Genomic DNA, 18,199 nt, shown 5'->3' with positions numbered 1-18,199 from the left:
ATTTTCAGGCCCTGCATACGTGCGCATGCGTAGTTATTTACGAACATATTCTGGGCCTGTCCGTCAAAGGAATAGGGGGATCAAAACGAGGCATTGCCCCACCCCCCTCGGGCACAGTTTCATGGCACACACGGTCTAATCCCCCACATTTTTCCCGTATCGCCGAGGTGGGGGGGGGTGGGGGTTTACATTGACTGGCGCAATGGTAACTCTTGCATTCTTCGGGTACATAAAAGTACGTACGTCGCAACCAACGTTTTGTTTGAAGTGTTGTCGCGACCATCGTGTCATGACCTTTGACCAGAAGAACCGGAACTTGCACTTCTGGTGACTTCACGAATTTCCACCGTATGATCGATCGAGTCGACAGGTATGGCAGCGTTGTTGTAGATATCTAGAGTCAGTGTGTCCTGGTCAAAAGCCGCCTTTTCGAAGCAGTAAGGTACGTACGTCACTGAAATTGGGCAACCTTGTTATGTTACGAGATTGTAAATAGAAATCGTTTTCAATAACAACAACAGCGCTGAGGACTGTCGTCACTGCGGTGTGCCGGTGTCGTACATTCTTTCCGTAGACAATAGATTGCACTGCAATCTGACACATTCAAGCTCATGTATCATGTGTTATGGCTGCCCATTTCATAGTTGTCAGATTTCGTACTATGTTCTCAGATTTATGGGTTCAATGCTGTCACACCTGGTCCGCATTAGCGAAGAAACTATTGAGTGTGTGGCTCTGTGAGGCACGTCGTAAAGCGGATGGACCCCGCAGACTAGACTGACTTCGAGTCGTCCTTGCGTTCAGCAAATTCGAACAACGCGGCGTATATACAAACGAAATGCGGGTGCACTTGTGAATTCTTTCAATCAATTCAGTTTTTAATCTTCTAGATTCTGTAAACTAATCGTTTGTTCAGGTCTGATTTGTTACTTCACCAATCCCTGCTTCATATCATCACACACACTAAGTTAGTTATAATTTTGTCCTTAAATTTATCACTTACATCTTTATGGACAGGTGAAGTTACTAAAGTAATTCAAAGAACAAGGTATTTCTTGGATCAGAAGATGCCGTCCTGCTGTCGGATTAATTTACTCCCCTGAAGGAGTGTATGAATGGATTCTGTCTTTCTCATGGATATATAAGAAATTTTATGGTCTTCGAAACGCGAAACTACTGAAATATAATTTACTGTGGAATATTGTGCGGAAAGTTGGCTCCATGAAAAGTTCCATGGTACATCATGGGAAGTGGTTCAAGTTCTGGTGCACGGCCACAAACTGGAACTAGCGGTAGATCATCCAATAACCAACAACCAATGAGTAGGAATGTGCGCAGAAAACTGGAAGCAAGGCAGAGACAGAGGGACTTTGAAGAGGTAGAATTTCAGGCTGACCCACCAGTCACTGGACAGGTAAATTCTAACAGCCCTCGGTCGACACAGGTCCCCCAGCCTGCTTCACAGCCAACCCAGAATGGGGGACCACACGACAATAATGTCCCTGAACAATGGCAAAGGGCCGCTCGTACTATTAACATGCAGCAAAGGGTGATAGAAGCACTTTCACCGGAGCAGCAAGAGGTGATTGGTTACATTTAATATAGAGTTGCCCTGCTCTGCTAATAAAGCCGCTTGTTTGCTGTGAGCGTAGTTAATCTATTCTCTCTTGTATAACCTGTTTCTGCCTAATCAATACTATGCGATACTATGAATGCGACTTTTTAGCTATGAGTCTACCACTAATAACAGGTATAAACATCATAATTGCAATGTCAAATTGCATTATGGCACTCTTTACTTTAAAAAAATATTCTGAACTTAAAGTACTTATAATAAAGCCTTGTATTGCATTTTGTGAATGCTACATGGTGTGTGCTGTGGACTTCTTTTAGCAGCAATTTAGACGAGAAAAGTTTTTTAGTTGCATAGAATTTAGTGTTCAGTGCTTACTAAATTTATCAGCAAAACCATAATAGCATAGAAATGACAGTCACAAATCTTGCATCAGCTTAAAATAATCTTGCAGTGATTGGATTTTAATCACTTCTCTTTCTCAGTGACTTCAGTGAAACTTGAAGTCACTTGTCTTTCATAAACAAGGATTTCAATAACTTTTGTAACATCTCCGTTTATTTCGTTTTCTCATCATCTTAATGGTCATTTCTGAACATTTTTTTTCATGTAACAAACAAAAAGATGCTTGAATTTCATGCTTTATTTTATTTCTGTGAGACTAGAGCATGTGTCAATCATCAGTATCCCTGTCGTAATAATTTTTACTGTGTACTGAATTTTTGCATGCAGCGTCAGGATCAAATGCTTTCAATGGCCGTGCAGATGCAAGAACTCGTAAGTTTTGTATGACATTGTGTGTGTTCCATGTTTGTTATTTGTTTGTCTACCATTCTCTTCTTGTCATGGTTGAAAATTCCTCATAATTGGTAATTTTAAGGTGGTTTTGTGTTCAAAATCTCACAGCATGCTGAGATTCGTTCTGTATCGTTGATCTCTTTGTTGTCACCTGTCCTGCTCATCGGTTGTGAAGCTAAACACTCAAGATCCTGTTTCTTGCTCATAATTAGACAACATGTATCAACTGTGAAATCTGTCTTGTGTGTTCATCCATGGGTAATACCCACAGACAGCAACAGTGAAGGAGCTTTAACATTAAATAATTCTTGACCTCATCCACTTTACAAATTAATATTTTAATGCTAAAACTTGAAGATATAAAATGCTAATATTCAAATACATTCCAGATGAGAAGATGAATTGATGAAAAATCTTTTTTTCTTAAATTATCAACATCATAAAGCTGAAAGATAAAGAACTGGACTCTTTCAAAAACTTAAGTCAATTGAAGTCAATTGAATTTTTATATAACTAACTAACTAACTAACTAAATGAATAAAAAAATTGTGTACATATGGTATATACGGTATATACAGTGTGTATATATATATATATATATATATATATATATTATATATATATATATATATATACACCGTATATAGACATACATGTATGATAGTTACAATTTACGGATAAAAACTTTTGTTTACTGCCTCATTGCTCCTCTTTTGCAATTAATTGAGATGATAGTAACAAATCGTAAATTTTTTTATATCTCTGTTTTAACGTACAACAAAACATGTTAAATAGTGCCAATGAATCTACTGTATTTGATTAATGTCTCAAATATTAACATGTACTTCTTCCATAAACATGAAATAAGAAAGGTAGCATATGTGATATTGAATCATGCAGATAATGATTGGAACTTTAATTCCTGTTTTAGCATTAACATTATAAAAAAGTTGGTGTCAGGGATCGTTAAATATAGACATCCAAGGTCCAGAATGTTTGATTCCAGTCTAGACAATTTAAAGTATCCTAGTCAGCATCAGTGTTAGTAGCAGTGAATTTTAAATAATCAACAGCATGTTGGCTTCTCAGTGAGTGTCTGTTGGTTTTCTGTATCTCATTAAATATCATGTCCAACACTACATGGTGTGGGTTTTTATAGATGATATCTTTTGTCAGACTTTTATGGCTTGTTAGAGTTTGTGAAGGAATATGGCAAGTCACTAGCCCTGTACTGGATACTGAATACATACATTAATATTTGTAAATTTTCAACATCAACACTTTATATGAAGAAAGAAGGTGTAGCCCTCAGGTATTGATCAATAAATGGGACACAATTCGCTATTTGTGATAATGCAATAATAACGGAGAAAATGATATAGCTCTAATGACAGACAGTGTCTTCCGCTACACTGTGTTCTGTATGTTCTAAATTATTACATGCGATAAAATGTCTTGTGATAATCTACAACAGGCGTGTTTCAAGGGACAACAGGTGAATGTCAGGATTAGGCCTCATTTGCATATTATTGACCCACATTGTTTACACGATTGCCGTTGCCACAATAACGTTTGCGAAGTATCCAATACATTTGTATGCAATCAATACACATGTACAAAAAGTGATGACATCATAGTGTTGTGTTTATTTAAGGGATATATGGATTTTTGTACCGCTCTAGTCTGAAGTCTATAAGACATACTTTCTTTACAGTGTGTATGTACTTTCCCATGTCAGCCATTTGCACAATTATGTGTCAGCAGCTGTCAAGATGTTATTCTATTGACAGTTATGCAGCGCAGTGCCTCCACCATTATGTGCCTTTATTGCTGTGTCATGATAGAAAGCTGACATTTGCCATTGTGAAATAAATTTAGGATCAACCACTTTTTGTCTAAAAACTATAAAACTCTGAAATGCAATTTTGTGTTTACATAAAAGGGAGGACTCCTTTTAAAGGACTTCATTGATTAAAATGAAATACGGTTTACTGTAATAGAGTGGGGTAAAGTAACCCTGAATGAAAGCACTCTTACTCTGATGGCACTTTACCCTTTTCTTGGAGGTTTTATTTTAACTGACAAGAAAATATGTGAAATTATTATGAAGCCTTCAAACCAAAGTGTTGAACCCAAAACGATGTAAAAGAATACCTGCTACTCATCTACGCTCCGTCATGTCAGCTTTTTAACCATGAAGTGAGAGGGTCAAAATGACATATCCTCATTTTAGATGAACAAAGGTGACGTCTAATAACATTTCATTTCAATTCAGCCATAGACAGTCTTTCCCCTCTACTGTCTATGGTTGAGCCCATCAATGCCCAAACTGGAGAAGAGTGGCCCCAGTAAAACCTATAGTTTTCTGAAAATAGTATTATGTTTCAATTGACCTGCGGCAACAGTTTGTAAATATGCTGTTCATTGTGCATGGTTTGCACATGAGAAAATAAGAAATATTAACAAATATTAACAATGAGAGTACTTAAAAAGTCAGAAACTGTAAATTGTAATGCTGCTGTGTTATTGCTGGTAACTTGCATGATTCTGTATGCAGAGAAATGATAGAGTTAGCAATAGATGGGAACAGAATGACCAGGGTGCACTGGCACCGTCTTCTGTTCTCTTTATTAAAGTAAATCTATTCGGCACCGTTGACTATAGCGCAAGTAAAGTCAAGCATTTGGTTTTCATTACCAATTGAAGAGTACTGCATGGACACTGTATTTATTGTGTTTCCTTCAAGAACAGTCAGACAAACTATTGATCATTTCACGGCAGTGGATATTTTAAAGAGTAACAAGTAAAAAATTATCAAATACAAAGACCTGCATAAAAAGAAATGTTGACCATTTTTCAGTTCTTGTACCATACCTTTAACAGCAGGATGAAAATAATATTGACGTGAGATAATATTTCAGTCTTACTGGACTACTGTATCATCATTTGAAATTTAGGAAGCATTTTAATATAAGAAGTATTGAATATGAAAACTCACCCCAAAGAAAAATAAGCACTCGTTTCTTCATAATTGATTGGTTTAGTAGCTCGTGGTAACTTGTAAACTGTTATGATAATGTTTACTGTAGCCATGGCAATAGTGGTTTTTCATACACCACTAATATAATAATAATATATTCAATATAAATAAAGATTATATTACTTAATTGATTCCGAAATGGAGTTGGAAAACAGTTTTTTTTGATAACAGTTCATCTAAAAAATTGAAATAATAAAAAAGTAAACTGGGCATAGGTTAATGCCGTATTTGAATTTCATAATGTCATGTTAAAATCAAAGGCCAATGAAGCTGAAAATTTTTCATGAAATGCTGTTTAGCACATGTCGGGAAAATTTCCCAGTTCCATGTTCATGTTGGTATTTATCATTCCATCGATTGCAACTTCCTTGCTTAAAATAGTGTTCAGCTGATTTAAGTGCTTTGTACCCAAAGGGCAATACACTTATAAACATACATGAAGTTGCTGGGTTTTTTTGCTTGAATAACTATGCAGCCAAGGGAACTGTCGTTTCTGTATCATGACTCTAAGTTAATAATTGAAAATAAGGAAAAAAATAAGTGGGCTACATGAAGTAAATTGTATTTCTTGTCAAAAATCCTTGTCAGAACAATGGTTTGTGCAGGGTCATTTATTTGTGAGTGACCCTGTTTAACCATAGACAGTAGAGGGGGGTCCGTCCTCTATTGTCTATGGTTTAACTTTCTAAAAACCAGTAATCGTCCTTCTTTTGTACATACTGAAATTTAACAACCCAAGAACACATTTCCTTTGGTCAAAACTCAAAGTTTTATTGGCAAGTATGGAAGCATAGGCATGTCTCTCATTGCAACAAATTAAAATATTCTGATCACCAGGATTGCGGTTTTGATGCTGGACTTGCCTCATGCATTTTGTTTTCAAACATAACATATGGAGCCATTTAAGGTTGTGAAGTAGGATACACAATAGTATGCAATGCATAGCAATGAATCTAATTCTAGTATATGTCTTCTTCAAATGCCAAAATCAACAAAGAAGATTTCCAAGCTTGTGATCTCTTTTATTTTTCTTCTTCACAGTATTCATTCAGCTAAATACTTCTGGTTTTATCCAGTAACTTCAAACTCCAGTTGATATATTCTGCTTACTTTGTCACGAAATATAACAATATACTGTATATAGGGAATACTCCGACATTGTGAAAATTCAATATCAAATACTCTGATAGTCGTATTTCTGATTTTCATTTGCAGGGTGAAGATATTGTCTTTGAAACCTTCCTCCACAGGAGTGGACGTAGTTATACATGTTTGGTTCAAGGTGGACAGAGGTTCTATCTTGATTCATGGCAGACACAGGTAAGCTTGTCTTGTAAAAACCATGAGATTTGTTGGTTGTCCATGGCATTGAAAGAGGCAGACCAAGTCAAACTGTAAATCTTTCTTCTCTGTTGAAGTTCCTAAAGACGTACCTTGACATGGCTGAAAGAATAATGTGTGCGTAATGCAGAACTAAACATATCATTTTTATGAACTTAAATTGTAAGATGCATTCAAATTAGTTGTTGCAATTTTATGTACAACTGATGATTTGTCAGTTCAGTCTTCTTCCAAAATACACCACTTTCAGTTTTCTGCAAACTCGATTTTGAACTTCAAGGCACAAAATCAATTTTGTTGTCATCATAAATGCAATACAACACGACACCATATTACTTTGTTGATTAGTGCATTCATGATTGTGACCATAAATTCATAATTACTGTGGTAACTTTGCCATACAAATGAAAAGAATTATTCAAAATTTCTCTGATAATATAGTACTGAAAAGATTCCAACATGTGTGTGACTGACTATTCCCACTTTAGGAATGGCAACTATTTCCCAAGGAATGGCTGTCTCAGGGTACAATCCAGAAGGAGACTACCATACACGATGAGCCGGAACACAATCCAGTCAGTTACAATGACCAACCAGGTACATCGGCAGGCTTTGATCTTGAAATGGAAGATGTCGAGATCGGTGGTGTTGGTGGAAATGATGATGATCGGGCAGGGTCTTTCGTTCATCCAAGCAGAGGAAAAATCCTTACCTATATATTTGAGGTAAAAACATTTGCCTTTGATCAACAAAAAAGTGGTCAGCTCTAGACAGTGGCTGTTTTTTTTGGAGTATAAACAATAATTTGCAGCATTATTTAATTGATCTCACTCAGAAATTCTATGTTTTTAGAGTAATTGTTGGCATTTTGTCCCAGCAGTGGTTTTGACAGGATTGGAAACTTCTGTAATATATCTGTTATCCTGTCAAGTAATGACTTCGATAAATTTATGTACCAAGGTCAATGAACTTTTGTAAAATGATTTTGGATAACTACGTTTTACCAGCCTGTGGTCACCATACCTACATCCAAAAGCTAGACATCAATTTTTTTGATGCAAAGTTTTTTCATTGACAGATGGGTTTGTTAAGGAAGATACTTGTAGTATCCAAATAATTGATATGTGAACACTGTTACAGTGTTTGATGTCCACTGAGTAATCCATTGCTACAAAGTAATCAACCTGCATACATAGCATGTACTTTATGCATTGTTCTGTGTGAATGATCATGTAAACAAATGGAAAATGAGACAATCATCACATGAAAAATGCTTTAAATTCTGATGGGGATACTATGAACATTGTAGTCAAGCTGAATAATGTTTTAGTGAATGCATGCACTCAATATGTTTTTACCATGAGCACAAAAACAGTTTCTTGTTAGACTGATCAATGTTTCTGTCAGTTGCTCCAGCATCAGTCACCTAAGTTCCTCCAGTACATTGATACATGTGGCTGACAATTATTTCTGTGTTTCTGTCCACAGGAAAGAAGGAATATTCACTGCTACTTTGATGAAATGTCCGGTAGCTGGATCAAAATACCAATATCTTGGGAACAGCACCATGATTTTGTCAAACCACTCGTCCAGCAAATTATGGTAAGTGTATTTCCCTGTCACAGTTTATTCAACACTCAGTGTGCTGAACATTAAGTTGGCTGTACTACTGAGATGAGATGCCCAGTAGTACCGATGTACTGTAGGTTGTGTTGGCCAATACTTCAGCAGTGTAGCTCGAGTGGAATTTGCCATTACTATAGCAGTGTACTGCAGGTAGAGTTGGCCAATTCTATCTGAGCTACACTGCTTGAGTACTGGCCAAATCCACCTGCAGTACACTGCTATAGTAATGGCAAATTTCATCCAAACTACAGAGTGTAAGTACTGGCCATTACTATAGCAGTGTACTGCAGATGGAGCTGGCCATTACTCTTGCAGTGTACTGGAGGTGGAGCTGGTCAGTAGTACCTGTATATTTCGCGCGGAGTGCTCAATACCGGTACTGCCTATGTACTGCAGGCTAAGTGAGCCAGTACTACTGATGTACTTAAAAAGCTGAGTTGGCCAGTACTACTTGTGTACCTAATGTTGAGTGAGCCACAACCACCTTGTTGTGTATTTCTCTACAAAAGGAAAGGAAATTCTGATTTTAATGGAAATGTTACCTTAATGCAGTTAGCACTCCCAGAGTCAAGTGTAGGTGTGTAAGTGTAAGTGAAAACTTAGATAGGTGTGTAAGTGTAAGTGAAAACTTAGATATTGTCATCTTTAACATTTGACAAACTACAGAAATTCAAATGTTTCACAAATTGCCACCAAAGATTTTGAAGATACTTGTAATTGAGAACGTGAAACAATCCAGCTGTAAGTGTCCAATCAAGTGAACTAGTATATGAAACAAGCGCACCATTAAAAGTTTGCAAATTGATGCACCGGAAAATTAGTCTCCTTGGTACTAAAATATTCTTCAGTGTTTTAGTTACCATGGGAACATACCCAAGAGAAAAGAACCATATCTGAAGAGGTAATGGATCCTTGTACTTTCAAATAGGTGTCACAAGACAGACAGGCTGTTTATTGATTTGAATGTATAATCAGAGCACGGTTAAGATGTTCATTTGAAACTGACATTTATCTCAACTGTCTCACAGGAAACCTGTCCTGCATGGACTGATAGACATGATGTAATCGCCGCCCTGAGAGCCAGCAACTATGATCTTGACGACTGCATAGCAACCTATTTTACCGTTGGCGACACTGGAAACCTGGACACTGGAGGTAGGCTGACTGGTAAGAATGCAGAGGCTATGAAGCAGAAAGATGAAAAAATCAAAAAACTGGAAGCCAAACTAGCCAAACTGGTAAGTTTAGCTATCATTTCCCATAGAATTCAAAATGTTGACCCTATCTGCTCTGGAACTTTTCAAACAATTACTGTAGAATGCTTCTTGGGAACAGATGTTCGGACTCTCAAATGTTTAAAGTACTCCTTTTGTCTACCACTTGTGGGGACTTATTTTGATGTATAATGAGTAAAGAAAGTTTTCACTGGCTTAGTTTTGTGAAAATCAGGAATTTTATATTCCACCATTGAGATAACAGAAAGATTGCGGCCATTTTGAATTTCAAATATTGGTAAATATTGGATTCTTCGTCTTTCTAGTACCAATTTTGTACAGTGACCACCAATTATTATTGATTTTCAAAGAGAATGGTTGAAAGTTTGCTTGAGAAAAGTTTGAGCAAAAATTTAAGTCTTTCATTTTCAAGGTGCAAACTACTTTAAATACCCACCTGCAAAATCTGTTTGAAAATATAATATAAATATATAAATTCATTTGTAGAAAGACATACAATGATAAAGGTCAGCAACTAATCCAGACTTTTCCTTCCATATCGTGTTGTCTTTGTTCCCATAGAAACCTAATTATGAAGAGGCATGTCGACTCAATAAGACAATCCAGAATGAAAATGAAACATTCAAGGAAGAGGTGAGTGAGAGTGATGACAGTAATTTAACTTTTGGAGGGCAAAGTTTTATGACAATATTACATGTACAGCAATCAACTAATCAATCAATTAACCAATAATATTGGTAAATGGTGAGTTTTACCTAGTAAAACGGCTGGCTTCTGAGATATTGATTTTATACATGAATGTTTTGGTATTACTGGAACTATGACATTCACAGCAAATATTATAATGTTTATCACAGTTATTGTTAAATGTTATGACTTTTTACTGGTCATTTGTGGAAAGCTCTTTTTTGGTTAGTGCACACAGTGAGAATTAGATATTCATTTTAATTTTCAGCTGCAAAGACTTCGAGAGAAGATTTCTGAACTAGAGGTAGATGCCAAGACAGCACAGCTGCGAGTGGCATCTCTACAACAAGAGAGACCTAGGACTGCACGGCCAATGACAGCCAGACCTATCACTCCAAAACCACAAACTCCCGTAAGTGCGCCCGTATTCAAATTCAAAACAGTGCCTACAAATATTCCAACCAATCAAACTGATCTATGCACTGTTGATGATGGATCTCGTGTCTGTAAAATCCTTGCAGCCATGCTATTTTCTTCTTCTCACTCTCATACCATTAATTCTCACTTTCTTTGAGTCTGCCATATAAAGTCATCTTTCCTATAACAGTGCTATTTGCATTCTGTCTATGACATTCCACTCAAAAAATAATGTCATTAATATATACTTTCAAAACTTTTTCTCAAAATCACCTTACCTAAGGTATATAACTGCAGTTTCTACAGAAAACCAACCTCTGCAATGGCCATCTTTCATGTTAGTTTAGTGTAATACACATGTTTTAATAGTTTTGGCATCATATTTGGTAGCTACAGTACAAGGCATCAGCTACACAGTGCATTGTCAATATGCAATGTCACTGTTTCTAAATGACAAATGTATGGTAGTCCAAGCTAGAAATCTGTCGTCAGATATAACATCGGACATTAAAGAATGTGTTAACAAGTTGAATCCCAGGCGTTTTACTTGATTTTAGGAGTAGAACAAGAAACATTACCGGTATACACAGAGAGAACAGAATACTTGAAAATACATTGAGAGCTTGAACTACTGGAGCTGTAAGACATTTTAGTGATGCATTCTCAGGTTGCAGTAGAACTTTGTTTATGTGACAGTGTATAAACATGGTGCATCATACACAGTACTGTACAGTAAAACCAGTTGAAATTGTTACGTGTCATTCCACTGCTTATTGTGTCATCTGTTTTGTCTCATTACAGAAAGCACCAGAGCCGGAACCAGAGCCGGAACCAGTTGTGGTTGGACCTTTCATCGACCAGGATACTTTGAAAGCTGTGGATGTTGGTGCAAGAGAATTGGACAAGATGAACATGAACTTGAAGAGTCTTGTACAGCGTGGCTTTGCAGGTAATATCACTTTGACATTTCTGTGATAGTGCCGTACTATTTTGTCTCGATGTGGTTATTTGTACCAACAGAATGACAATGAAAAAAACTGCCAAGATTAAACATTGCACATCGCTTTATTAAGTTTTTGGTTGCTATGCATCACAAATACTTCAATGTTGTACGACTGATCAAGTTCTACATGTTTGTCAACTATTTAATCAGCCTCTATCCTGGAGGACATTCTCACAGCCATAATGTATTAGAAGGGATGATACATGTACAATAATCAATACTATATTTTGAATGATCATGGGGTACTGTTTATACTGTTCACAATAAATTTACTGTCACATTTTTGATCACGACCTGAAAGAGATAATGTCTTTTGTGAGCAGATTTGACAAAGCTTGCCCAGCAAGCCATGGCAGGGCTGTCACAGTTGAAGAATATGGACAGCAGTACATCAACGGAATTAGATGAATTACGAGTGCTGTACAGGAAAGAGTGTTTGCAAAGAAAGATACTGTATAACAAGGTAAGCATGCAAATATTTGTAGGAGACAGAAAATAGCACAACTTCATGTGTATTGGAACTGATATGATAGGAATTAGCTCTAATGTGTGTGAACATATATTACTGTTAAAATATTGACGTGGAAAATATTGAATGATGTGGAAATGTATATTGTCATATAAAATACAAAATATACAAAGGTTTAGTTAATTAAAAGTAATTATATTTGATCAGTATGGGTAACATGTATGTCATGTGATAATCAGACATCAATACATGCAGTGTATGGTAGATGTTTTGAATGGCAGTGACACTTCTACACATATTATCATGTGTAATATTTGTCAAATTTTCTTGACATTTTGCGCTGATCTAGGCAAAGTGGCTGCTAATGCATCACAGTAAAGTCTCCAGCATCTTTGATATGTGAATATTTTGCAGAATTTAAAACAGCAGCAGCAGAACCTGAGATGCTTTTCCAACATGAATGCAATGTTGTAGTTAACTCCATTTTCTAGCAGACACTTTGACAAAGACTTAAATTCGTTTCATGTAATTTTGTAATTACAATACCCCCAAAAGTAAAACAATTTAAGAAAGCAATGGTAGAGGAAGTTTCATTATGGAAAGAAGTTAAACTTCCGTAAAAATCACACAAATTCTGTATGTTTTGTAGAAAAATTTTCGTAGAATTATCAGAATGCATAATGAACCTATAATAGTTGTACAAGAGCACTGATGCTTTTATGCCACTAAGCTGCCAGCAGATGTATGCATAATCATGTGCAACTAAACATTTAATAATTTTCCTGTCTTTGCTGCATAAATTGACAGGGAATCACTGATCAAACTTCTCATAAAATACAATGGTGAAGTGTATTCACAGTTATTGATAATATTAGAGTCACAAGATTTCTTTCCATATAAAATGGCAGATCTGTATAGTCCATGCATTTTGACTGGTGATAAGGTTGCATGCATGGAGTCATTTTGAAATGTGGTAGGCGGAAATGTTGTATCAATAGCGTGAGTCAGGGATTGTTCTTGAGTTGCACTGCCTTACAGTATGCCATACACTCTGTGAGTTATACAGAGAATAATAGAATCCCACACCCCAATGGGCTGAGATGGAATGTCTCACACGAGTTGGGGAATTCTGTCTCACACGAGCCGAAGGCGAGTGTGAGACAGAATTCCCCAACGAGTGTGAGACATTCCATCTCTGCCCATTGGGGTGTGGGATTATTTTTCTCACGTCCCTCCAATATCTTAGAGAATTGCATTTTATTGTGGTATGTTTATACTATCAAAAACCAGCGCTCGATTGCCCATGTTTCATTTGTATCATTCCGCACAGAAAAATTAAGTTCCTTTCATTGACGCACATATCAAACACGTTAACAGGTATATTACCGAAATGGCAATTTTATTAACATAGGTTTCACATATCGTGACAGGTCGTTAGTGAATACATAACAGCAACCGTATTAAGACCAACATATTTTCAAATACGTATAGGCGTACTTGTATTTTTGATTAATTGAGAATGTCTTGCAGAGTCATTTTTGTACAATAAAACTTTCAACGTCAACACTAATGTCATCAAATAAACTGGCCATTGTTTGTGTTGCCATAAATAATATTGCTAAAGTCATAAACAGTTTCGTTTACTGCCTTGTGAAGCACTGTGCACAGCGACATTTATAATTCAATATTGTTTTCCTGACTGCTATCAGAGTCTGAATATATCACCCTTGGTCGTTTCTTGCCGGATGGCCCAGTTTGACTTTGGATATTCACATTCACATTAAAAGTTCCACCTGTCACATGGCAATTTTCGAAGATTGCAGAATGACCCAGAACATGCGATGCTTTCAGTCGCTGCGTCTGCCTTCCTTCATGTAGTTGAAGCTTCATATAATTTGACGATGGACCTGCCACAGCAGTCGGAGCGTATTTTTGAGTGACGTCAGCTTTTGTTGTCTCGGTCAGAATGTGCGACATGGCATATTGTTGTGTATCAGATAATTTGCAATAATTATTTACAGACTGGACATTCTTATGTGCACTCTTTTGCATTGTATGCGTCGGTGGTACCATATTATCATTTAATTTTTGCAACAAATACTTTCTTGCACTGGTATTGGTAAATTTCTTACCGAGTTCAGATAGGCCGCTTTCTGTCGACATGTTCTTCATGATATTTGCAATGGTATTCGGACCCATAGGCTGTCGTTTAAACCATGTCTTTTCGGATGGTTTGGGGTTAGTCTGCTTGATCCCCAAATAAAAGGGGTTGTCCGGACCGTTGGAATCTGCTGGTCTAAGTGATCTGTATAATTTATACAAAGTTACCGGACATCGCTCCGGATCTGACGGAAACGCGTACATCTGCGGATTTACGGGACGTACGTCGGTGACATTCTCACCGGTTCTAGTTTTAGTTTGGTGCTCCCCTGTCATTTCCAGATATTCACGGTCATGACTGTCACGTTTCAGCTGAACATCACCCCAGCAGAGGGACCTGTGTTCTTTTATGGCTCTCATGCCAAAATGTAACATATTATTCAACCACAGAGTGTTGATAATCGATTGTGGGCTGTGACCGCCGAGTTGTTTCGTTGCATACAAGTGATCGACGTTGTCGTCAGTCAGTGTCCCTGCTTTGTTTGGGAGGTTGCCTTTACCCTGTTTCCGCAGAGCTTTCTGTTTGGCCTTTAGTTGTTCTCGCGCCGTGAAAAATTCAGGCCCAGTGGTTAGTGACACGTCATACTTCTTCCAGCGAAGATGTCTCTCAAGGCTGCCGAACATACCTCGTAAGTACGACGGCTCATACTCAGACCCGTCTTCCTTTCGTACGACACACAGAAACTTGCCGACAAGCGGGTCCAGTTCAGTTGGTGGTATATCACACACGTCCCTGCGTTCACCATTTTCCGCCAGATACTCTTTGAATAGAGCAATGTGGCCATTAGTTTTGCGAACGGTTTCTTGGTTTTGTTGGTCAGCCACAAAATTATCCAGGTCAACGGAGGACAATGTTGCGAAACGGCTCTGGCGTCCATCTGTTAATGGCATTGCGTCACTGCTGTCGTCTGCCACAGCCTCAGGTACAGATGGTTCATTCATGACAATATCGAAGTCTTTCGCTAACTGTATCGCTGGTAAATTTGGTTGCCGACGCTGACCATACTCAAAATGTGAAAAATCCACAACAACCTGTTCACTCTGCGGTACAGTCGTCTGTCTGCTATAGTTCCGGTTGTACATTACGCGATGTTCTATTCGTCAATACACACAGAGAACTACGCGCTGAAAGAAATTGACCAATCAATATACGTTTAACATACGAGGTGTTCGTTCGCGCAACAATACAGAGTGTGAGAACAAATTGATCCCACACTGGTGTTCTCACACTCTCAGCGCACTGGGGACGTGAGAATTTTCTTTCCATTAGGAAGAGATAGGGCTTTCAGATACTTATTGTTCCACACCCTGTATGTTTTCAGATTCAAGAACTGCGTGGCAATATTCGAGTATTTTGCCGTTGTCGTCGTGACGATCGAGTTGACTGTGCACTTGACTTCCCATCAGACCATGAGTTACTCTGTCAGAATCCGGCTGGAGGAACAAAGAAATACAAGTTTGATAAAGTATTCACACCGGCATCTACACAGGAAGAGGTAATTATCAGCAAAACTTCTTTGATGTATCCATTACTTCATGTCTTTTTTGAATTTATAGTTAGTTAATTAGGACAATGTTGATCTCAAACCTCAGTTGTTAATAACCGGCACTTTATAGTCAGAATATAAGGTTGGGAATAAATGGTCAATGGGATTTATATGAAGTACCATAAGTGTGTCTTGCAGCATTGACAGTGGTGATTTTGTACAATTGTGGGTACAAACTCTAGCAATGCAACCATTTTTTCACTATTTAGCCATGCAAACTTTTTTCATCTGTGTCTATGTTTCCACTGGTCATATCACTGACTGACACTGCAGTTCATAACATTGACTGTACTGATACCAAACAATTTGTCATTGCGCATGTCATTAATGATAATAGCTTTCATGAATCATTATATTGTAAACAGTGTATTTCCTGCCAAATTGGAAAAGGATACAGATACACGGTTAATCACAGCATAATTTTTCACTTTACTAATTTGATGGTTTGTAGGTATTTGACGAAGTTACCCCAATCATTACATCCTGTGTTGATGGCTACAACGTCTGTTTGATGGCGTACGGTCAGACTGGATCCGGGAAGACCTTCACCATGATGGGACCATCTGACAATCCCGGCGTCAACATCAGAGCTGTCACTGAGCTGTTAAAAATTTGTGCAGAGAGACAAAAAGTCAGCTACAAACTCACAGTAAGAAAATTGTCATTACAAATACTGATAGTTATGGGTCTGTTTGTCTTTGTAATTTTGAAAACCTCTGACTATCAGTATTTCATGATTGCCGGTAATGTTTGTTTTTATTTTGAGTGTCAAGAATTTAAGTTACATGTACTGTTTCACATGCATTTTCTTTCATTTTCTAACCATTTCAAACATGAATTTTTTTCACTTACAGGTATCTCTGCTTGAGGTTTACAATGAAAACCTTCAAGATTTACTGACAAGCAAAGGAAGTCCCAGTCTGGATATCAAAATGAACGGTAAGAAGCTGGTCGTTCAAGGCTTGACTGAGGTTGAAGTGAAAACAATTGCTGACATCAAAGCAGTCATGGCTAAGGGAGATGAAAATAGATCGGTTGCTGCGACAAAAATGAATTCAACCAGGTAAGCCTTGCAGTGCTGTCCTTGTTTCTGTTGTGTCGTCATTCAAAATGTTAATACTTTTGTAAAAATGCTTAATAGGAAAAGTGTTTTTCAAACAGGAACGCACAGCTTAGATTTTAGCAACTAATAATTTAGAGTTGCAATTAAATATGGCTGCTGCAAATGTGTGTGTAAGCTCCTTGTTTGACCAAAACCATAAGCTAGGATTGAAATAATGACATTTTAAAGACAATATGGCTTAATAACAGGGATCAAAAATGTCACTCTGAATATTAGATGATATAATTTTGTAAGCGAAATGCAAAAAAGATACAGCTAGTTTGGCTTTAAAACAGTCCCGTGTTTTTTTATGCCATACTCACATGTAGGTCATTTTTTCTGCAACACTTTGAATATTTCCTGTAAATGTTACCCAAGTGCAGACTGTGTCTTGTCAATGTAAACAGTTTGCCATCCATTGCTCGGATAAGCAGCCCTGGATTGAGAAAAGAGTGATCTGATCCCCAAGAGAATATATACATGTTGCTGATCAAAAATCTTATTCCCTGTTCTGGCATTCTGTGTTTTCCAGAGTACTACTTTTGCAGTCTTCTATTATCATTCTGTGAAAATTTTGATGTAGTCTGTGTTCTTAAAACTAACATAGAATGGAATCATTGAGCAATTGCACCATAGTCATTTAGGTCCTGAACAATGGTCATGCATAGACCTGAAGACTTGCCTTTAAAAAAATTGTTCAGAAAGTCATAGTTTATTCAATGAGGAACTTATGATATTTTAAAATTTAGTAATTTCCAAAGTTATCAGCCAGAGACATTTGTACTACTGTCTATGAAATAACAAACTTAATACAATGTAGCTTAAGGTAAAACACACCTCAGATTAGAAAGTAGACTGAAAATTTCATCTACCTCAAAACTTTGACACAAGTATTGTAAAATTTTCTATGCCAGAAAATCTCTTCCGAGGCACACTGTACTGTATCCTAATTGGATGATCTCATTCGTATGCTTTCATTCCATTTTACAGTTCACGTTCTCACCTACTGTTGATCATTCAATTGGAGGGTGTGGATAAAGTTTCCAATGCCACAAGCTATGGATCACTGACATTAGTTGACTTGGCTGGATCCGAGAGAATAGCAAAGACTGGAGCTACAGGACAGACTTTGGTGGAAGCTGCAGCCATAAACAAGTCATTGACTTCACTTGGACAGGTGAGATTATCCAATACAACATAT

General features: G+C 37.3%; 1 protein-coding gene across 3 annotated transcripts in view; it reads left to right on the top strand.

The window, feature by feature from the left end:
• Positions 1-302: 302 nt before the first annotated feature.
• The window catches only part of LOC139134898 (kinesin-like protein klp-3), a 22,679-nt gene continuing 4,782 nt past the window's right edge, over positions 303-18,199 (top strand). Inside the window, exons 1-15 of one of the 3 annotated variants that reach the window (XM_070701987.1) lie at positions 303-442; positions 1,018-1,414; positions 2,306-2,350; positions 6,627-6,731; positions 7,241-7,477; positions 8,241-8,354; positions 9,407-9,616; positions 10,175-10,246; positions 10,569-10,712; positions 11,519-11,666; positions 12,044-12,183; positions 15,672-15,845; positions 16,348-16,545; positions 16,751-16,959; positions 17,989-18,175. In XM_070701987.1, the coding sequence (XP_070558088.1) occupies positions 1,244-1,414; positions 2,306-2,350; positions 6,627-6,731; positions 7,241-7,477; positions 8,241-8,354; positions 9,407-9,616; positions 10,175-10,246; positions 10,569-10,712; positions 11,519-11,666; positions 12,044-12,183; positions 15,672-15,845; positions 16,348-16,545; positions 16,751-16,959; positions 17,989-18,175 (2,154 nt within the window). In that variant the 5' untranslated portion in view covers positions 303-442; positions 1,018-1,243. Of the gene's footprint in view, positions 443-1,017; positions 1,583-2,305; positions 2,351-6,626; positions 6,732-7,240; positions 7,478-8,240; positions 8,355-9,406; positions 9,617-10,174; positions 10,247-10,568; positions 10,713-11,518; positions 11,667-12,043; positions 12,184-15,671; positions 15,846-16,347; positions 16,546-16,750; positions 16,960-17,988; positions 18,176-18,199 lie in introns of all 3 variants that reach the window. The other 2 variants (XM_070701986.1, XM_070701988.1) reach the window with 2 other exon arrangements.

The sequence above is a fragment of the Ptychodera flava genome, chromosome 6 (genome assembly GCF_041260155.1).
Source record: "Ptychodera flava strain L36383 chromosome 6, AS_Pfla_20210202, whole genome shotgun sequence".
In the NCBI taxonomy this organism is placed as follows: domain Eukaryota; kingdom Metazoa; phylum Hemichordata; class Enteropneusta; family Ptychoderidae; genus Ptychodera; species Ptychodera flava.
Note: the sequence above shows the minus strand (reverse complement) of the source record. Positions and strands in the feature narration are given on the sequence as shown.